The sequence below is a fragment of the Pituophis catenifer genome, unplaced genomic scaffold, assembly GCF_029215685.1.
Source record: "Pituophis catenifer annectens isolate HBS135680 unplaced genomic scaffold, rPitCat1.0.hap2 SCAF_6, whole genome shotgun sequence".
Taxonomy (NCBI): Eukaryota; Metazoa; Chordata; class Lepidosauria; order Squamata; family Colubridae; genus Pituophis; species Pituophis catenifer.
Genome location: NW_027256886.1, coordinates 54,787,919 through 54,811,608, shown reverse-complemented (window position 1 = coordinate 54,811,608; position 23,690 = coordinate 54,787,919). Strand labels below are relative to the sequence as shown.

At 37.9% G+C, this 23,690-nt stretch overlaps 1 protein-coding gene across 1 annotated transcript in view; it reads right to left on the bottom strand.

Annotated features, from left to right (window-relative positions):
• PLPP4 (phospholipid phosphatase 4) overlaps nt 1-21,740 on the bottom strand; it is a 101,604-nt gene extending 79,864 nt beyond the window's left edge. Inside the window, exon 1 of the mRNA XM_070946289.1 lies at nt 21,403-21,740. Coding sequence (XP_070802390.1) covers nt 21,403-21,740 — 338 coding nt within the window. The remainder of the gene's footprint in view (nt 1-21,402) is intronic.
• Nucleotides 21,741-23,690: the final 1,950 nt, after the last annotated feature.

Sequence of the window (23,690 nt, the reverse complement as noted above, 5' to 3'; positions counted from 1 at the left end):
GTGGTGGGTTTCAAAAAATTTTACTACCAGTTCTATGGGTGTGGCTTGGTGGGTGTGGCATGGCTTGGTGGGCATGGCTTGGTGGACGTGGCAGGGGAAGGATACTGTAAAATCTCCATTGCCACCTCACTCCAGGGGAAGGATACTGTAAAATCCCATTTCCTCCAGATCAGCTGGGACTTGGGAGGCAGAGAATGGATGGGGGTGGGACCAGTCAGAGGTGGTATTTACCGGTTCTCCGAACTACTCAAAATTTCTGCTACCGGTTCTTCAGAACCTGCTGAAACCCACCTCTGAGTTAGCCTCATATGAAGTTGCAACTGTGGCTTGCAATTGCAAGCTGTTTTGAGCTATCCCTGTACCAATGACATCCATGAAGAGAGAAATGCTATTTCAATGCAGTAACCTTCAAACACTGAAGAGTCTTTCTGCCTTATGTTCAAAGGCATAGTCTGCTCTTACTGAAGATAGCATGACTATCTAAAGGAGCTCAAAAAAGCCAGTCTTTAACAGTGTGGAATGTAATTGAAGATTGCCAGCATGGGCATATAGGGAAATACTGACGATTTACCATCTTTTGTTTTTGCAAAGAGAAGCAGAAACATGTTTAGGTACAGATCTGGGTGAAGCATTCAGTTACTAGTTGACAAGCAAGCACTAATTGGCTCTCAGTTCTCTATGCTCGGTTACAGCCAGAAAGGGCAAACACTAATTGGCAGGCATTTTCCACAAGTTCTAAACTTGTAAATAATATAAACATATCTTGTGCCTGTAAGTGTCCTGATGTCCTAACAAAGCAGAAATATGGGGGACGACCCAGAACAATTTGTTTGGGCTTAAATTGGATTCTTGAATTGTTTATATTAAATTCAGCAAGTTTGAGATGGGAAAAAGCTGATCATCTGGAAGACCCAGATATATTTGAAATCCAACACCCAGGAAGGCAGATATAATGGAATATGTGGATGACCTTGAAAAAAGAAGGGAAGGGATGCTGCCTAGGAAATGATCAGATAAGAGATGCAGGAGCCCACAATGGCTTAACAATTAGAGAAAGAAACTTAGGAAGGACCCACCCTAATGGACCCCCTAATCTAATGGAACAAGCAGTTAAAAATGATGGCAGGAAATTTGTACTTTCAAATTTGCAAGATGCCATGAATACAGCCTTACAAGAAAGTAAGTTTATGCTGGTTTATCTGGAAGCCTGACATATACACAAACACACACATACACAGCATACCCAGTACAAAGTGATGCTGGAAATTATAGTTTGGCAATATCTGGAAAGTTCCGATTCCCTACCCTACAAAAACTGCCAAGTGCTGTAATGCAACATACTGGCAGTTGAAAATTTAATGCTAGAGCAACGGAACCAAATTCTCACTACTTCTGAAGTAGTGCCAAATGGCATACTACAGCCTCATTCTCCCACATCTCTCTATCACTATCTGACTACCTATTTCCTAATGGTGAGAGCAGCTGGGTGGAAAGACTGATGTTACCACTTTCCCTGGACTTTCATTTGCTGATGCTTTTCTCTGCTGCATTATAGTATGAACTTTGCTTATTTGAATCAAGTAATTAACCAATGAGCTTCTGTCTCCCAGTGCCTAGAAGCGATAGGGGCCTAGATTGGGATGCAACAGGCTTTAATTCAAACCCCCTGGTTCTGGGGAACTAGCCATCTTTGCTTCTAGATGGGTTTACATTGCCTCACACACAATTGGACCCACAACTCCTGTTTGAGATGGTAGACATGGCTAGAAGCATCTATGCACAGCTTTACACCATGTCCAGTTGCAACTATTCCTAGACTGAGAGGCCCTCTCATAGTCACTCATGCCATTGGACTGGTTGCAATATACTGTACATGGGGCTGCCCTTGAAGACCATTAGAAGCTGCAGCTAGTGCAGCTATATAATGCATAAGGCCTTGAAGACTTGGCTCAGTGCTTCAGCCTGGGGCCCCAGCATGTCTCCTGATTATGTTGATTGCTATGGGTTTAAAATTTGCATACGTTTTTATTATTTTAATGTAAGTCCCCAGAGTAATGTTTGAGATAGGACGCTCTATAAATCTATAAATACATACATATAGATAGACACATACTTTATTTATTTATTTATTTATTTATTCAATTTATATACCGCCCTTCTCCTAGTGGACTCAGGGCGGTGCACAGCCAAAACTAAAATACATAACAATACAAAATTTAAAATTAATTAAAAGAATTATATACTTTGGCCCGAATTAAAACAGTGCGAATTAAAACCCATTAACAAATTAAAACTAAACAATTAATAACCATTAAAAACTAAAAAAGGGGGGCGGGGTTCACGCCAGCCCTGCTTGCTGGAAAAGAAGAGTTTTCAGGGCTCGGCGAAAGACCCGAAGATCCGATATCCTTCGTATCTCCGGGGGCAAATCGTTCCAGAGGGCGGGGGCTGCCACAGAGAAGGCCCTCCCCCTGGGGGTCGCCAGCCGACATTGCCTGGCCGACGGCACCCTGAGGAGTCCCTCTCTGTGGGAGCGTACTGGACGGTGGGAGGCTATCGGCGGCAGAAGGCGGTCCCGCAAGTACCCAGGTCCTATGCCATGGAGCGCTTTAAAGATGGTAACCAACACCTTGAAGCGCACCCGGAAGACCACTGGAAGCCAATGCAGCTCACGCAGGAGAGGTGTCACATGGGAGCGATTTGACAGTAGGATATATTCTTTATTTCAACTGGAAAGGAAGACTTATTCTAGAGCAAATCCTAGAGCAAGCCCTCATTCCCATAAATTGCAGGCAATCTTTTCCCTTCCACTCAGCATTGACCAGACTTGACAGTTTGACAAGTAGTGAGTATTTTTACATTAAAGTCTGGCATCTTTAATAATGTAGCTGCAATGTAATAAGGCAAAGTTAAGAGTATAGATATCAAAAATATCAATACAGCATCACCAGATTATGTTTCCAATGCTGTAATCAAGCCCTGACAACCTTAGACTTCCTATTAGACTTGTCAGGGATATCTTTTCTTCGCTGTTATAGTTTTGGTGCAGCAAAACATGCCTCTGAGATCCTCTTTTTCTTATCTTTTTAGTACTCGTATACATCCCATGTGAATATATATAATTAACAGGTTTTTCCAGTCAGAGCTCACAGCTTTCCAAAGACTGTAAATCGAATTTCTTTCATTTTACATTCTATATGCAATTCGCACAATACACAGAATGAATATAGGCCTTTGGTGAGTAGATATTTCATGCCATCTGAAGCTTCTTTAAAATTTAGTGTGCAAGTATGACATTTCAAAATATATTCATCATATTCAAGGAGATCAAAGTTCTATACCATAGTGACTACTTATATCTAAATATAAATATATACCTATGTACATTAGATAACCAAGATCTTGTAAACCAGCTAAATCATGCAATATTTCTTGGTTCTCATATGAACTTTCTCAAGATGTTGGCAATTTTATATTTTAGATTTTTATTGTCACATCACTGTCTACCATGGGAAAAGGTTGATGACCCCTGTTTCAGGTATACACTGAAAAAAAAGTGCATGCTAGGTAGGTTTAAAATATTATCTCCTGAAAATTGAAGGTTCAAGAATAAGACCGGTTTTTGAGAAATGCAAAACAATATATTTTGCTTTTTATCTTGGAAGCTTCATCAGTTGTACTGGATGCTGTGGAAGATCAATCCGATACAACTTCTAGGCAGGGGCAAGTTTCAAAACCCGTTACTACTGGTTCGCTTGTGAGTCCACCCGCGTGTGCATGCGCAACACTTCTGCACATGCGCAGAAGCATCCAAGTGGGTGGGCAGAGCCTCTCACCGCTACCTGTTCGCCCAATCTGGGGCAAACCGGTAGCAACCCACCAGTGCTTCTAGGATAGGAAAAGTCTTGTTTTTCCTCAAAAAAAATATCAGTCCAGTTGCATTTCCAAAATAAAAACCAATTTTGATACAACTGTGATGACTGAGAATCTTCATAGACATTTCTAGAATCAGACTTTACCTGAAACCCTAGCTATACTTTCAGAATAGTTATTTTGGTAAAACTGCTGAAAAACTCCTGGAGTAAACTTAATATTTCTGAGTTCTCCAGTCAAACACTCAATTTCCTGAAAATGATATTTGAAACATATCCAGCACATACTTTGGTTCTTAGTAGTTTTGTTGTGCTAAAGCAGGATATGAATATTTTTCTGTCCACAGAAAATTTATTATGAAATTAAAATGAATAAAACAAATACCCTTAAAAGAGCAGGTAAGCCATTCAGTGTCTCTCAAATATACAAAATACTTGCGTCGTTCAGATTTGATTAATAGCAAGGCAGACACATATGCTTTAATATAATATTGACTTGTCATATTTGTGCCCGGATTTTTACTGGCAGTATAGCATTGCCATTTTTAAAGAGAAAACAAATAACAGTGAAAAACATTGTGAAGATCGGTTTTGGCAAAGATGCAATGCCGATAGCAACTACACTGAAATGAATTGGATCTTTACTGAACATCCATTTAAATTAGATATATTGAAATATATCTTGACTATAAACCTATACAAGCCTACTTGGAAGTGAGCACTTTGGGCTCTCTAGAGCTTCCAATTTGGTTTGTAAGAGGGCAGTACCAATTTAATATCCTATTGTTTGATGTCACTTTGCAACAGTATGATAAGGCACACATTTCAAAGGCTACAGACTGCAGATTAAGAAAGAATCACTGTACATTTGAAAGATTTCAGCAATCAAACAGAGCATGTATCAATTGTCCCTTAAGTATGCACTGGAATTAGCTGAAATGCAATCCTTAAATCAAATCAAACCACTAAAATCCAGCTTCATGTTGCCACATTTGTAAAAGTACTCCGAAAGTGTCCAGAACCAAATGTGGCAATCACAATTTTTAATGTGTGAATCAGTAATCCAGAGATCTGCAGAAAGAATAAAATGTATATAACAGATTCTCATCCAGTTTTACCTTATGGAGAAAAAGTGAGGGGGGAGAAGGAGGAGGATTATAATTAAGCAGAAAGTCAACAGACTTGGGCTATGTGACACAAGCAAATGATAGTGGTAGCTAGAAGATGGATGGACAGGATCAAAGAGCTCATATGAATATTATTGGAAGAGCTAATTATAGATAATTATCAGGGTCCAGTTGAAATGCAGGCCATCTGTCCATATCAAAGATGAAACTAAACTTGAAGGCATTTGGAAAACAGTTCCTTGAGAGGTCTGAAAGGTACGTTAAACTGATCCTTGCTTGACAACGTATCAAAGTCTGTCCCCAAATAATAATAGGCATTTTCCTTTAAATAAATAAAAATTGAAAAGACTCTATCTCCAGGGTATGGCACGTATTTCTATCAAATTCAGCATATCTCAACCTCTCAAAGCATGCCTGAAAATTTCACCGCATCCTATTAACAAAGTCTTGAATTTGTAATTTCCAGCAACTAAGTAAATATTGGTCTGATCCTTGTTGATGCTTTAGGTCAGAGGTAGACAGTCTGAGTTCCAGGCTCTTTTTTTCCTCCACCTGGAGCTTCTTTGTTTCTAAGTTTCATTGCATTCATGTCACTGTCTCTTTAGCCTAATGAAGAATTTCTATGCAAGTATATTAACAGAAGCATGTGGCATTTCAGAGATTTAAACATTTCCACCTTCAGGCTTTTTTTTATTATTTCATTCATGAATTAGAATAAAGTTACAATTTCAATAGTGATGTTACTTAAACCAACAGCCTCCTTTGTCCAACCTCAATTATGACCGGCAGTTATGATAGGGCATCCTATTTCATGATTTCCTCCTAAAACTGCAGTCAAGTCATATTGATTGAGAAATGAGAAGTTCAACAGAGTCATAACATGATCGTGCTATGCTAGTACTTTCATGATATGAAAGTTAAATGTATGCAAAAACATGTTTTTTTTTTTAATTTTTATTATTTTTTCTTACCCTGTTTCCTCTAAAATAAGACATCCCCTGATAATAAGCCCAATCAGGATTTTGAGCGCATGGCAATAAGGCCAAGAGCTTATTTCAGGGTTCAAAAAAATATAAAACAGGGTCTTATTTTCGGGAAAACATGGTAATATTTTATTTATTTATTTGTATCCTGCCTTTATTATTTTTACAAATAATTAGTATAAAAATACAATAAGGAAATAGACGAGGAAAAGAGAAAGAAATAAAAAAGTGACATCTTTTGCCACTGTCATTCAACTATTTGCAGAACTTGGTATTTTTTTATTTCCTCTGATTCTTTGTCTTCTCTCCTGCTCTTTCCAGATACTGCCAATCTACTAATCTAGGTCTGTATCTGAAGTTTCAAGAAACACTTTCGCATGCTCAAGACTTTACTTTCTAATGGGAACGGAAGCAGGAAGACAGAAGTAGAATGTGGAACAATCACAGAGAGTTTTGTAAACAATAGTTTCATTCATACTTGACAAAACATACAGATTTGTCCATTTGTAAGGATTAATACAATACTTTCCAAATGCATTGTATTTAGATATTTTGATTCTGCTTTCTAAAACATTTTTCTATTAGTGTAACTTGTGTAAGTGCAAGCAATTATAATATTACAGTTACCATTCTCAGAGACTATACCTTCAGAGACTAAAAAGGAAGGGTAGCTATGATGATATAGGTAGCTTCTGCAAATCAGTGCAAACAATAGTAACCATTGACTGAATTTCTTCCTAGATTGGTGAATATGGAGAGTCTCAGTCATCCCGGTCATGGTTGTCCCAAAGGTGCTTTTTCAAGAGGCAACTGGACTTTCTGGTTTTTCTTTGAAGACATTTCAGCTCTGAAGCTGAAGAAGTTTCTTGGATGAGAAGTGAAACGACTTCAAAGAAAAACCAGAAAGTCCAGTTGCCTCTTGAAAAAGCACTTTTGGGACATTCCTAGATTGGTGTTACGTCAAGCTTTCCAATCATTTGGCAACATTCAAATTTACTGGAATCTACCACAGCTCTAATAAATTGGCGGAAAGGATTACTGTGGCAGATGTAATTCAACATATTAGAAGATCAAATTATGGAAAGCTGATTGAGTTTCTTTTCCCAATACAAACAAAATATTGTTTTTTCTAGTTGAGAAATATATGAGAATTAATAATCACAGCATGAAGAATGTAGCATAAAAAAATAAGTAATAAAAATATTGGCTCAAACTACCTTTTAAGAAATAAACTCTGCAAATATTTGGTCTTAATTACCTTTCTACTGTCATGCATCACAAGACAGAACTATTACAATTATTATTCCCCCTAAACCTCACCTTGGGCAGCAGAATCTAAGTTTGCAAATATTTTGCATTCCATTTCCAATTTCCTGAGCTAAAGACAACTCAAAACTCATACTAATACTTATTTTGTGGTTCTGCATCAGAAAAACACATTCGTCACAAAGCACTGAAATAGCTTTTTTGCACTGTTTACACTTTGTGCCAAAAATGACAACTCAACTGTAAATGCAATTTTTTTAAAAAAAGAATATTAACCATTCTAGTTCGTTATTTAGAAGAATTAGATTTTAAAGGCAAGCTAAGAATGTAGGTATCATATTAAACAAAGGTGTACACAAACCAGGCCTAGATTGTTCAGAGATCACATTCCAAGGCTATTTAAAGTACAAATGGGGTCTCATTTATTTTCAGCTTGTTTTTTTTTTCCTGAATTCAGGATGTATGTATGCCCTACCATTTACATCTGGGAGTAATGAAAGGGCAGCAACATGTAATTTACTTTATCATCAATGTGTGTTGTTATTGTCAGAGAAAATGTTCTGCTTTAAGTGCCAGATACCTTGATTGGCTTTCTGTCTTATATACCATATTATGAACGTGACAGGATGGAACCATTTCTGTTGGTTGATTCAAGTTAATCATAGATTAAGACAAAATTTTTCCTTTTGCACACGCAGAAGCCAAATCAATTTTATTTGAAGACCAGTGCAAGGACATCTTCTCCGTTATATTAGATTAGTATACAAATCTCTGACCTCGGAGGAATATTTTTAATTACAAAAAATATTTAGCAAATAAAATCCTGAACAAGCAGCAGCAAAGGGAGAGAAGTCAAAGGTTTGCCTTTTTGAGACTATCTAGCTGTTGAGACTTATTGCAAGGTACCTTAGGAGCAGTGGTGGGTTTCAAAATTTTTTACTACCAGTTCTGTGGGTGTGATTTGGTGAGTATGGCATGGCTTCGTGGGCGTAGCTTGGTGGGCATGGCAGGGGAAGGATACTGTAAAATCTCCATTCCCACCCCACTCCCGGGGAAGAATACTGTAAAATCTCCATTCCCTCCCGATCAGCTGGGATTTGGGAAGCAGAGTATAGATGGGGGCGGGGCCAGTCAGAATTTTTACTACTGGTTCTCCGAACTACTCAAAATTTCTGTTACCGGTTGTCCAGAACTGGTCAGAACCTGCTGAAACCCACCTCTGCTTAGGAGCCATTCTGAAGTCAGGCAGAGACTGAATGACTAAAAGGCTAAGATCAGATTTTGTATGGCCATAAGTTATGCAAGTTTGCTTTAAGGAGAAAAATCATCTTCGATGTTTTTACAGGATCCCATCTCAGAGTCTAGACATTAAACCACTTTACTAACTTTTATAATAAAATTATATAAAAAGAAAAGAAAACAAAGCACAACCATCACATTTCAAATTTCAAGTTCTTATAGTCTCATTCATCTCATTGTTTTGTCCAAGTAATTTTATTAAAAGCTTATAACCTTATAAAAAATTAATATAAACCAAAAAGAGAAAAAGAGGAAATAAATATACATCTATATAAAGAAAAGAAAGAGAACCCAATTCCTCCCAAAATCCAAGTTAACAATAAAAAATCCAGACAGAGCTCTAAGATTATAGCATTAATTAACATATACAAAACTTCAATAGCTCATATTTTGTCTCTTAACTGTAACAAAATTCCATTTAAAAGTTATGAAGCTCTTCCAATATTCTATTATAAACAAAATAAAAATCCACAATTTCACATGACAGAGACCATTTCTCCTTTACAAAAGACAAGGCTCAATGTCAGCCTTTCGACACTGGCATAGAGAGCAGAGGAGAGAGAGAGATAAACTCTGAACTTTTGCCTGCTAAATCCCTTTGAAGTCGGGTTGTCGTGGAAATGAAGGGGGGAGACATTCCTGGGAAATGACGAGACAAGAAGTCTGAAGAATGACTTGGAAGATAGCCAATGAGAACCAGAGATTTGGGGATCGGAAAGGGAGGGATTGGGCGGCAAAAGGTCAGTCTTGTCCGCATTGAGTCATGATCCAGTGGCTGTGCTCAATTAAAGAAAAGATTTCCTTAAAGATTGGCAGTTTGGAAATTTGTTTATTTTGAGATAGCATCGAAGTCTGACACTCAGTACACAACTATCCTACTAACATACATTTCACAAGTATAAAAAAAATCCCAGCATCCTAGTATAGGGACAAAAAAACTTAAAGTTTAACATGACAAATAAAAAGAACTTCTGTAAAAAGGCAAACTCTCCAAAATTCCTTACTTTTAATTAAGATAAATATATATAATTAGAATATATTAAAATATCTAAAATTATAATAAATATATATACACACGCACATACATTATACATATACATATACATATTCTGTGTTTCCCCAAAAATTATTATTATTATTATTATTATTATTATTATTATTATTATTATTATTATTATTATTATTTATTTGATTTTTATACCGCCCTTCTCCAACAGGACTCAGGGCGGTGAACAGCCAAGATAAAATATAGCATATAAAATTTAAAAACAGTTTAAAAGATATTAAATAATTTCGGCCCACAATTTAAAACAACCCAGTTAAAACCAATTTCAAATTAAAACCGAAAGGATGGGATCAAACCAGCCCAGCTAGATGAAATAAATAAGTTTTCAGGGCCCGACGAAAAGTCCAGAGGTCTGGTATCGTGCGTATCTCTGGGGGTAGGTTGTTCCAGAGGGCAGGTGCCGCCACAGAGAAGACTCTCCCCCTGGGGGTCGCCAGCCAACATTGGCCGATGGCACCCTGAGGAGGCCTTCTCTGTGCGAGCGTACTGGCCGGTGAGAGGCTATTGGCAGCAGAAGGTGGTCTCGTAGATACCCCGGCCCTAAGCCATGGAGCGCTTTAAAGGTGGTCACCAACACCTTGAAGTGCACCCGAAAGATCACCGGGAGCCAGTGCAGCTTGCGCAGGAGAGGTGTCACATGGGAGCGCTCTGTCGCTCCCATAATTCCCCGCGCAGCTGCATTTTGGAGCAGCTGGAGCCTCCCGGTGCACCCCAAGGGGAGCCCCATGTAGAGAGCATTGCAGTAGTCCAGGCTGAAAGTGACGACTGCCTGAGTGACCGTGCGTAGGGAGTCCCGATCCAGAAAGGGACGCAACTGGCATATCAGGCAAACCTGATAAAAAGCCCCTGTCTTATATTTTTTTGAACCCTGAAATAAGTGCTTGGCCTTATTGCCATGCGGTCAAAAACCCGATTGGGCTTATTATCAGGGGATGTCTTATTTTGGAGGAAACAGGGTACACACACACACACACACACACACACACACACACACGGATACACACACACACACACACACATATATATACATATAGATATATATTGCGAAGTCCTAAAGATATGAGTTCCAGGTGTAACTATAAAAGAAGGGACAGACATTGCAGATAGGCAGCCCAAGCGGTGCACAATAGAGGAGGAACAGGAGTTAAGCCTCCATCGATTAACATGTCTGAAGTAAAATCACAGAGCTAATTATAGGTGGGAGGCGGGTGGATAGGCCTATCATGCACACAATGGCCAAATTGATCAATAATGTATAAAGGTGAATATCTCTTGAATGGTAGTTTTTACACTCTGACGATGTTAGCAGAAGCTAATGAAAGCTAAGTGATAATATATTTTAAGTTCAGAGATCGGGATGTTTGTCTCTTCTTTTATACACACACACACACACACACACACACACACATAATATTTTACATCATATTCATTATAATCAAATCCAGGAAGATATCAATAAATCCACAAGAGATTACCCAGATCTTGTCCCATTTTTTCTCTGATCAATGAAGTGACTTTATAGTCTTTTTTTTTTTATTTTATAAAGAGCAGTCTAGTCCTGTATCCATTCACATGATTGTTGATCCTTGTTATAAATTTCTTTAAATTCTAAATCTCTTTTGTAAATCCAAAATAGGGAAATTATTCCAATTATTCTCTGAGATTTTTTAAAATTTCAGAATCTCATCCAATGTTATTTTATTTATTTATTTATTTTTATTTTATTTGATTTTTATACCGCCCTTCTCCAACAGAACTCAGGGCGGTTATCTGGTAACCGTTTTTCCTTCAGATCCTTTTTTGGTATTTTCTTGAGAGCACATTGAAGCTCACTGTAAAAAAGTTTGAATTCATTCTAATTTGAATCTACATTTGGCACGTAGAATTGTAGTATGTGATGTTGAGTGGATTGCCTTGAATTTGAACAGATATTATGTGATCGCTCTATGCTATGTGATTCTTAACACATTTATCCACTCGTTTGCTTACACAGAATGTAATTCCGTTTCATTCAGTGATATTGTTTCCAGAAAAATAAACCATAAAATCATCTGCTTTGAATTGAACACTGCGTTAGTGTAACTCACAGATATCAAGGATGTCTATGTTAGCTCTAATCATTACTCTTTTTACAGTGTTGAGTTTCCCAAGTGACATGCCCCTAATAATACCTTTATGGTGATATTAACTAGTAGCTTTATCTTCTGTTGGCTTTTATTGCTATTGTCTTCCATTATTCCAAGCACCAGAATCTTTTCCAATGACTTTTAGCTTTATGTTATATATCCAAAACATTTGGTTTTTAGTTCTTCCAGGAAGCAGTCTGCTTCATGTCATCTAGTTTTGAATGAGTTTGTTCTGGCAGTCCATGTATTCTCAACAGTTTCTGCCAGCATCGTAATTCAAAGGCATCCATTTTGCTTTATCCAGCCTTCTGATGTTCAAGCTTTCATAACCATATGTTGCAATTGGAAAACCTTAAGAGGATAAAGCAATAACAGCTCTACACTTAAAGATAAATTAAATGTTGGCTCCTTTGCTGAATAATGTGTTTGGGAACAAAACAATACTTGCTTTTTACTTTGGAGATTAACAATGTATAAAATTAACATAAACTTTTGTTGTCTTTGATTGTACTAAGGGTCAAAGTTATTTTAATATACACTTAATATAGTATTTTTAAAAATTCCAGAAATCAGAAGTCCCCATTCTTACCTTGCCATTCTCAGCAGTTCTATAATTATAAGATGCTTTAAATTACTATTTGTGAGGACGTGATGGAGCAGTGGCTTAATGATAATGGAACTGTCAGCCAAAAATGGTCTGTACTCCACTGGTTTGAGCCCAGTTCTGAAAGAGAAGATGAGCTCCCGCTGTTCAGTCCCTAGCTCCTGCCCACCCAGCAGTTCGAAAGCATGCAATATTGAAAGTAAATAAATGGGTACCACTTTGGTGGGGAAATCCTAATTGTATTTGTGTGCACAGAGAGTAGAAGCTAACGCTGGACCTGGCCAAACAAAAGGCAACACAACATAAGGCAAGATAAAGCAAGACCAGAGCAGGAGCCCGGAAGAACCAGATCTCTGAGCGCCGCTAGTCAGCTCCCTGAGGTGCATTAAGGCACACAACTGTTGAACAGAATGAACTAGCAATTTAGGATGTCAGGACTGCACAGTCTGTCTAGCGTATAGCTCTCCCTAACATTGTATGCCCTATGCTAAATAAATAAGTGCTATTTGTAATATGAAGAGTCTAAGTAAGGAATTAATGGATTCTGAGTTTCCGGGATCTATTTAGTTTTAAATAATGCTGATACAAAGCATTAGAATGATGGTTTCAAAATAATTGGACGCAATGGGAAGAAAATCACAGTGGAATTATTTACCTTTTTCATATTAGAAATTCTTTAAAACCTACATCCACATCCAAATTACAACAGGGCAGGCATTCTTGCAAAAACATCTTAAACTGCCAAACAAGCGGCCCAAAGAATTCCTCAAAGGCAATTAACATCCCCATTTTATAAGTGATTAACGGTGAAACTAAAATTAGCACAAGACCTGAGCAAAGTAGACTTTTTAAAATTGACAATTTTACTTGTTATTGTTAAATCTTACTAAAGATTAAAAAAGCATTTCCATTCTACAAAATAACCAGTTTAAGTTTTAGATTCTAATCAAGGTACTTTCTAGAAATCCTGCCTCAAATTAGTAGTAGAAAAATCAGAAAATTCAGTCAAAACAATGAAACAGAAAACCAAATCAATTTCAAACTTTAAAATAGTGTGCCCTGCAGAGTACAAAGCAAAAATGATGAAGGAGTTCCTAGAAACAAGCATCAGCTATATCACTGTTAACTTCTGAATAACAAATCCTAAGTATGCATGTCAATAGGGAAAATCCTACATTTTTTATTAGTTTATGATATAAAATACAAAAATACAAAAGAAAACAGTAGGAAAATGGGGGAAGGAGAAGGGAAATGAGGAAAAAGAAAGAAAAGGTGTTGACTTCCGACTCCTTTGGGTGCAGTAAAATAAGATAATAGCATCAAAAATAGTAAAAAATAGCTTTTTACTTTTATATAATAGTATAAATTAGCCATTTCTATAACAGTAAACCTATCTAATCGATAAAACCCAAAATCAAATTTTAATTTTTTTTCCACCTCAAGGACAATGTACAGAAGTTGTTTCCAAGTAGAAACAAAATTATTTGTGTTTTTTTCTTTAATCACAGCAGTCAATTTGGCCATCTCTGCCAAATCCATCAACTCCTGCAGCCATTCATCCATTCTCGGAATCAAAGTGTCCTCCCATTTTTATTTATTTTTATTTTTGCATAAAGTAATCTTGCTGCCATCAACATACATAACAGGAAATCCTACATTTATTTAGAAATAAGAAATAAGACTTTTAGTTCTAATGAAAGTTACTACAAAAATTAGCTTAGCATTATCCACTTTCTGTCCCTTTCTTGTTTCATCTTTATTTTAACTGCTGGATTTAAGAACCAGTTGTTTAATTTTTCAATACACATTTTCTGAATGGTGGGCTTGCAAAATGTTCACTTCCATTTTGCAGATAAGTTTCCCAAATGGATTCCTTAATGCATCCCAAAAGATTAATGTATCAGTAAGCCCCAGGTGTTGTTTTTATATTCCACAAAGAGAATATTTTAGAAGAGAAATATTCAAAAATTGTGTAGAATTAGCTATTTTGTAATTCTTAAATTACACAGAGACACTGTAGCATGGTCTAAGACTGCAGTGAGTCCACCTTACAATGGATGATGTCATCCACCAAAGCAGAAATAAAAAAGTAATCTAAAATCATTTTGGGGTTTTCCCACTAATTTTGATTGAATATTATATTGTACAAATAAAATAAATACAATCTACATGGCACAGAAAAATTCAGAAAAAGAACAGAAAAATATTGATCTCTCAATTTGCATCTGCCATCAGCTTCAAAATTATTAGGCAAATACAGTAACATTCTCAGAGAGCCTAACTAAACATATTGATTAATTGATTCTGTGTCATCAAGTCATTTTTTTTAACTCCTAGCAACCACATAGATAGCTCAGTACTTGGTGCAAAGAACAGCAATATCCTGTTTTGTATTAACATTTTAGGATATAATTAATTACTTTGCAAACCGAAACAATAATAACAGAAGGAAAAGAGAAAAATATGTTCACATTATACTATTAATCTATGTTTAGATTAATTTGTCTAACTTAACACACAAAGTTTAAATACATACTATTTTGTGTCTGTACCACATATGGAATTACTTTATCAGTGAAGATTCCTAGTGACATAATTGTAGTTTCAATATTTAGGGGTAATGTCTTCAGAATCTTGTACAACAGACAAAAAATAGATGGTTCATTCTTTCTTATATTAATCTTTTAGAGATTGTAAAAATGTACAATGTCGATTTCCATGTCATTGGTATATTGTTTGTATTCTGTATATCAAAAGCAAGGCACAGGACAAACTATTCATAAAGCAATGAGTCTTCCAAAAGAAATGTAAGACAGTATACATTTATAGCCAAAGTGTTCCAATATGGCTCCCTTATTTTATTTTATTTTATTTTATTTTTTATTTGATTTATATGCCACCTTTCTCCGAAGACTCAGGGCGGCTTACAATGCGTTAAGCAATAGCCTTCATACTTTTGTATATTTATACAAAGTCATCTTATTGCCCCCACAATCTGGGTCCTCATTTTATCTACCTTAGAAAGGATGGAAGGCTGAGTCAACCTTGAGCCTGATGAGATTTGAACTTGCAGTAATTGCAGGCAGCTGATGTTAATAATAGTGTTTTAGTCTGCTGCGCTACCAGGGCTCCTGGTATGACCATTATAGCGTCCCTGCAGTCACATGATCAAAATTCAGGGGGGTTTTTTGTAACCACTTTTATGACTGTCAACAGGGTTCCATGGTCACATGATTACCATTTGCATCTTCACAGCCAGTTTCCAACTATGAAGTAGTCACAGTAAAATTGCAAGTTGCACAATAACTTCTTTAATCATCATGATCATCATCCTCTTTTAATGACCGCGTAATCCCTTGCGGGGTGGAGCCTGGGCAACTGAATGGAGCTGAGGGTTAACTGGCCAGTTGCCCTTCCTGTAGCCAATGCAGAGTTGCCTCTAGGTGAGCTACCCCAAAATGAGAGCACAGACATAAGATGCCAAGGCAACAGAAGGTTTGGTCTTTTCTCACTGCTTCTTTGAACAGATACAGTATCTTGTCAGTGTGCCCAGAGAGAGAAATATCTGCCTCTACCTAGAATCGAACTCATGGCCTCCTGATTGTGAGGCGAGAACTCCACCTCTAGGCCACCATACCATTCACGATATCTTCTTTAATGACCATGGATAATTGGCTTAACAACCACAGTGGAGGTGAGGTTGTAAGCCTTTTATGGGCATGTGATAACTTACTTAACAACAGAAGTACCGCTTTTAATTGTGATCATTAACCAAAGACTACCTACACAGAATTTTTTATTTTTCAATTTCAATTTCAATTTCAATTTTTAAGGATATGTTGCTGGAAAAGCTTGTTTATATATATATAAATATAAGAAATAGATTCTGAACCGCAAAAGTAGCATGTTATTAGATATAAACAGTGCTTGTTCTTCATCCAGGTCAGGAGCATTTTTAAATTACTGCTTCTCTAAGTCTTTTCATATGAAGCTTCAAACTGTGGCGAAAATTGTAATTTGATTCTTTTAACCATAGCTGATCTTCCTTGGCATAAAAATTAAGCTTTTATAATTCTATAATGTTGATCTGTAACAAAAGTAAATCTTTCCCTGCTAAAATTTTCTTTTTAAAATTATTTTTTTCTGATTATATCTCCTGGATAGAACAACGAAACTTTCCTGATTGAAGTTACAAAGTCAAATACCACAAAGAAGTCACATTTTTTTATTATCTATAAACATTCTGAGGTCATTGCTTCAGGAATAACAAAAGAATCTTTTTAAAATTAATCTCCTGTTAAAGGCTTAAGACAAGATACTGCCTTTCTTTGTTCCAGAGTACTTGTAAATCATCAGTGTCTATCTTAGTAATGCTCTTCAGTAATTTATATAACTGAGTTATATGTTTAAGGATCCTCTGAGAATGTTCCTATGTACGCCCAATAATTTCAAAAGCTGCCAGTGTATAAGTTCCAAATTGAGAGAGCAATTCTTTTTTAATTGCTTATATATTCCATGAAGAATTTTAGGCATCCAAATTACTTTTGCAGTTACTCAAAAGCTAAAAATATTAAAATACAGAACTGCATACAGACTATAGCTTTTAGTCCTGTTGAAAGTAATGGAGCTTTGTTTAGTCATGCCTTCATTAGTTAAAATTAAGACAACTAATTTAGATTGCAATATGGGACTTCTATTTCAGTAGTATTTCTGATCAATATGTGCATGTTTGTTGCATCAATTTAGCTCTCTGTCTCTCTTCTTCTTTCTTTCTTTCTTTCTTTCTTTCTTTCTTTCTTTCTTTCTTTCTTTCTCTTTCTTCCTTCTTTCATCATCTAGTCATTGTTCGTTTATGCATTTCACTGCCAGTTGGGATAAACTAAACCAGTAAAGGCACAATTCATAAGATGATCTAAGTCAGTGTTTTCAACCTTGGCCATTCCAAGGTTTGGAAACTTCAAATCTCAGAATTCCACAGCCAGCGTGATGAGAATTCTGAGAGCTGAAGTTCAGATACCTGTAAATTGCAAAAATTGGAGGAAATTGGAGGAAAATTGAGATGAATGTGTTCTTCTGCTTTCCTCTTGTGCACTTATGCCATTATCTTGATTGGTTTCAGTCACAGTTTGTGCTGATGAAGAAATTTTAATAATGATTGGTGTTTTTCCCAAATAACATGATTCAGGAAACCTCTGCAACCAAGTTTCTTTATCATTATTGTTTAATGTATATGTGATATTTTTAACTGCATGTGATATTTGTGCGTTATTCAGCTTTCTCTTAAATTATGCACGTTTCAGTGGTGCTTTTGAAATCTGTATGAACTGAGCCAGTGAAGGTACCATTTTATGGGAGATGCATCTGCAGATCATGTGAGTGCATTAGAAACCTTTTTTAGTATATTTGACTGCAACAATTAACTAAAAGTGCCTAGAGCATTCTGAACTTCAGTTCATGATCTTATGTGGGTTATCTAGGATCAGATCCTGCTAAATAAGAATTACTGAATTACTGTTGCAATACTTTGTGAATATAGACTGTGGTTAAAGTTGATTTGATTTCTTAAAGTAACTTTTGAAGCATTGCCACAAATTACCTATAGGAGGGCAAAAGAAGAGTGGGACAGCAGAGAATGAGGTGGCTGAATGGAGTCACTGAAGCAGTCGGCGTGACCTTAAATAGTCTCCGGGGGATGGTAGAGGACAGGAAGGCCTGGTGGAAAGTTGTCCATGGGGTTGCGATGGATCAGACACGACTTTGCAACTAACAACAACAAAATGTTTTATAAAAGCAATGGAGAAACATACAGTGACATAACGTCTGGTGGACAAGAAAAAACAAGCGACAACATATCTGTCCCTTATGTACTTGCATGAGATCAATGCAAGTTTTGCCCTTTGATGCATCAAACATCAAAGGGCAAAACTTGCATCATGAGGTCATAAACATTTTAGCATCACCATGGTTAGGAATGTATGCTTATGAGCATTGACTTTGTCCAATGAGCCATTGCGCAAATTGAATTTGCAGTCCAGATTAGATTTAGCATATTGGGTTTCAAATATGCTATTATTGCTAGCTATAGCTATTCTGTCTTTATTGCTATATATGTTTTATTACTAGTTGGGTAGTTTCAAAGTAGCTTGTCCAAGGACTGCAGATTCTGTGCATGATTGCAGATTCAGTAGCACCAACAAACTTTGCAAAAAAGCAAACAGGATAATCTATTTCTTTACAGGGGGTGAGAAGACAAAAAATATACTATAGTAATGTATATAACATAGAAGTAATGCCTCTCCTTTTCATTTATGCTCATGATGCAACAAAATGTAATACAATGAGGTAGAAATGAAATAAAATAGAAAAAAAAACTTTGAAAAGAAACTGCACTGACCTATTTTCAAATCTACAACTTCTTTCACATAAGTACATTTAAGAAAGTAGGCACCTACTTTACAGGAGAATGTAAACTGTGTACAAAGAGCTGTTGCACAGAACAATATATGGAATATTTTCTTTGTATGAATGCCTTTATTAGCAACAGTTATATGTTTGCAATGTGTCCAAAGCACTTGGATAAGTACCATATTAGATGTCAAAAAGCTATGTAAAATCAGCCTTCATTGATATAAATTCTAGGTTCAAAGAGGCCAACAATTCAAGATTTGAAGGCAACAACATTTAAACTAAGTCAAGATTCAATCCAATAGACAGAGAGGCCATATAATGCAATGGAGAAATATAAAAATTCCTTGAACAGGGTGGACATAAAAGCAGGATGGTGGAATCCTTTAAGAATTCACCTGGTTTCTTTCAGACAGCTTCAAGGATTTCACAATTGTGCATCAAAATTATTACTTCTACATTTTTCAGGCAGAATTAGAAGGCATTAAAAAGGAACCCTTGTGTAAGGATAAATAAAACTTATTGAATGTATTGAACCAATGTGGACAAGGTCTCATTCCATTGTGATTTGCTCAATTAAATGAGAAATATTTTCAAATATTGTGTAAAAATAATAAGCCTGGCTTAAGAGTAGACTAGACTGTCATCCTTCCTCTCATCACACAGTTCTGAACTAGTAGGTTAATTAGAAAATGTCATTGGCTAGCTATTCATCTCATTTTTAGAGAACCAATCGCAGCATTCCAGCTTACCTTCAGCTTTATCACTACATAAAAGAGAAACTGGAATAGCTAAGAACAAGTAGAAAGTCTACTGAAATTCCAAAAATGCTTTCAGTTCTTCTCTGAAATTTTTTTTTGATTACCTGTAGTCTTAAATTACTCCTGAGATTCAATTTGAAGGGGAGATTCAATCAAATCTTAAAACTGAATCAACTTTTCAAAGTTTCATACAGCCCCAATAGCTAATAAATAAAGAATTAATAAAAGTTTTCAGTTAAAAATTATGTTTATCAAGTTAGAGAATATAGACCAGCCATTATTTAAATCCAATGTTGTGAGTATATCTCTTTTGCAGTAACAATATGACTCATATTGTTTCTCTTCTTCTTTGTGCAGGCACATGTAACATAAATATCTAAAGTTTATAAATTAAAGACTACAAGAGCACTATGCAGATTATCCCCTATTTTTCTTTTTACTACTTCTCACTACATTTGATGAAAGAGAATCTGATTTTCAAATTTATTTCAGAGAAGATAAATTCTCATGGGCAGAATGTGATATCTATAAATTTATTTAGATGCAAGGAAGTCAAAGATGTGTGTGAATTTTTTGTCCTTCGTCATGCAATTATCTCTCCCAATAATCTTCAGCCTCTCCACATTTCAGTTAAATCCCCCAGGGAGATAGAAAACATGAGCTACTTCATATTTGATTTTATTTTTCAGAATGAGAAGTGTGAACAACTAAGGAAGCTTCAGAGTGGTGGGAAGATATCTTATAAAAGACAAAAACGCCATTAGTAACACCTTCTACCAGACCAAACAATCAAACCTAGAGAATTTTTTCCCATGACCTCAAGAGTTATTGGATACATTATTCCTAACCACCAAATTGTTTCCCTAATAGTATAAATAGAGGAATGGTCACCCAGTGTCCAGCTACTGTACATAAAAGGATTAAATGTTTCAAATAATTTTATTACATTTTATAAAGCATATACATAAAAAACAACATTAACAATCAAAAGAAATGATAAAGATTAAAAATTATAGGGATAAAAGTGTAAAAAAGTATAAAGAAAAAGCAAGAAATCACAAATAAATATTAAGAATGTTTTCCAATTTCTTCCAAGGATACAAAGAACACTTATACTTGACTCTTAGTCATGCACCCGAAGCCCAAAAATGCCATGCAAGCACCCCCGTGCATGTGCTCCGCCCCTGCTCATGTGCGCACATCCCCCTGCACAGGAGCCCTGCCCCCCCCCGTGCCCCATTTTGGTTTCCAGGCTGGTGCAGGAGGCTTTCCAGGCTCAAAACGGAATGCGGGGAGGCCTAGAGCAGTGCCCCTGTGCCCCGTTTTGACTTTCAGGTTAGTGCTGATGGCAGAAATGGAGGTGAAAGGTAGGGCGCGCTGGGGGGGAGAATCTGCAGAGATTGGGGAAGCCACGGGTGACAGAAATGTAGGAGAAAGGTAGGGCGCACTGGGGGGGGCACCTGCAGAGATCAGGGAAGGCCCCTCCCCCATGCATGCATGGCAGGTACCCAAAGACTAGCTGGCCAGCAGGAGGCATGCGCACATGCATGTGGAGTTAGGCTGCAACAGTTTGCATGCCTGCACAGAGGGCTCTGTGTCTCTTGTCTGATGTTCATGTCTGTCTCCTTGTTTTGTGTTGTTTTCATTCTGGTTTTCCCAGTAACCTGTGTTCTATTCTTAGAACAACATGGGTAACGAGGGAGGCGAGGCAGGTAAACAGTTAACAGCTGTTTATTAGCTAACAATAACAACTAACGCAGTCTCGCTAAATAAGCCAACAAACTGAGTGAGTGAGCATCTTTTTCAGTGCTGACAGTTCTTTTATACCAGAGCTATCAGCGGCTCAGCCAATCTGCATGCTCTGCTTTCCTACCAGTCGATTGCGGGACTCACAGCTGATCACTAATCAGCTGTGAGTTTTCATCACACACCCGTTGGTAGGACGTAACACTCCTTTCTTCCCAGATCGCACATGTGTAATCAGCTAAGTATGTCAGGCGTCTCCAGCTCCTCCCTGATCTACGCAATGCAATAGCTTCATGCGAAGGAGGCAGATCTTGTGTCGGAACTTTGAAAACTCCTGAAGACTGCTCGGCCACCGCGATGGGAAACTGGTATGATGTTTGTGGCCTAGGATCAGGAGGTAAGTCTGTGGCCTGCTTGGTATTGAATCGGTCGCCTGTGTCTGGGTCGCTCTCTGCTCCCTCTCTCCTGCTGGATATTGTAGGCATTAGTGGGGGGGGGGGGTTAACCCTGTGTGCAATTGTCTCTTGTAAAAATAAACAGTGGCTTTTTCATTGATATACATGCCGCCTCCATATCTGCCCATCTTCCAATTGCACTTGGTATGAATGGGGTCCAGTCACCTCAACTATGTGTCCTAATAGCCAGCTTGGGTTCCCTCCATAATTTTGGGCATACACCCGCTCTCCTTCCTGAAAGGTACAGGCCCCTCCCGTGGAGTCAGGGGCTTTTCTGGCAAGTATTCTGGATGTAAGTGGTCCAGATCAGTTCTCAGACGACAGCCCATTAAAAGTTTGGCTGGGCTGCGGTTAGTTGTCGGGCAGGGTGTAGTGTGCTGAGACAAAAGGTAGGTTGCAAGTTTGGCTTGCCAGTCACCCAGACCTAACTTGGTGAGCACTTCTTTAGCCGAGCGTACTATCCGTTTGGCAAGGCAATTACTGGCTGGGTGATATGGGGCCACAAGTGCATGGTGAATGCCTTGCCTTGCCAAATAGGTTTGGAATGGTGCTAACATTAGTTGTGAACCATTGCCCGAAACTAAAATGTCTGGCAGTCCATGGGTGACGAAAACTTTCTGCAGGGCCCTCACAATGATCTCTGCAGTGGCCGAGGTCATGGATATTATCTCGATCCACTTGGAGTAGGCATTGACTATGACCATAAAAGTATGCCCTTGAAAAAGCCGGCAAAATCCACATGGATGTGGGGCCAGGGGGCCTTAGGGGTCTCCCATTCCCTGACTGCAGCTGCCGGTGTGGCTGACATATTCTCTTGGCACTGATGACACCCAGCTACCCAATCTGCAACAGCCACATCTAACTTAGGCCACCATTAGTAACTGCGGCCCAAAGCTTTCATTCTTGCGATACCCGGATGGCCTTCATGCAAGTTTTGTAGGACCATGTTTTGCAGCTCAGGCAGTATTATGACCCGGGAGCCCCATAACAGACAGCCCCTTAAACTTGATATTTCATGCTGTCTAATCTTATAAGGTTGGAATTTGGTAGCTACTCCCCTTGGGCCACCCCCTTTTTACCCAGTCTAACACTTGGTGAAGGATCCTATCTGTGGAGGTGTACCTTGCGACATCTGAGACCGACACAGGGAATAGTCACTCATCTATTAGTAGAACTGACGAAGCAGGAGCAGGATCTTCTACTGGTGCAGGAAGGGGCCAACAGCTGAGCACATCAGCATGGCCCATGGCTTTACCGGGTTGATAGACCAGCTTGTAGGTGTAAGCAGCCAGGTATACTGTCCACCTCGTCATTCTTGGGGACAGTATAATAGGTGTCTGTCGATTGCCGGACAGAATACCCAATAGCGGCTTGTGAACCATAACAAGTTCAAAAGGGTGGCCATACAAGTAACCGTGAAACCTCTTCACGCCAGCCACAGCTGCTAAAGCCTCCTTGTCGATCTGCCCATAATTTCACTCGGCAGCAGACAGTGTTCTGGAGAAATAGACAATGGGTGCTTCAGTGCCATTAAATAGCCAATGGCTGAGGACAGCCCTCACTCCGTAAGGGGAGTGTCGCAAGCCAGCGTTAGGGGAAGATCACTGTTGTATTGCATTAATATGCCGGATGATGTTAGCAGCTCCTTGATGGCTCAGAATGTGGCAGCCTCCTTTTTTCTCCATCTCCATGGTGTCTTGCGGTCCAAGAGGTGGTGGACAGGTTCCGCGATGGTCAAAATATGTTGCAAAAATTCAGAATACCCAGAAAGGCTTATACTCTGTCTTATTTACTGGTACTGGGGCCTTTTGGATGGCCAGTACCTTCGAAGGGGTTGGATGTAGACCATCAGCATCAATAAGGTAGCCTAATAATTCAATTTAGCACACTCCAAGTTTGCAGTTTAAGTCCAGTTTAAGCTTAAGCCCCTTCTGTCAGAAACGAGTAAATACAATGCAAAGGTGACGAGCGAATTCAGCT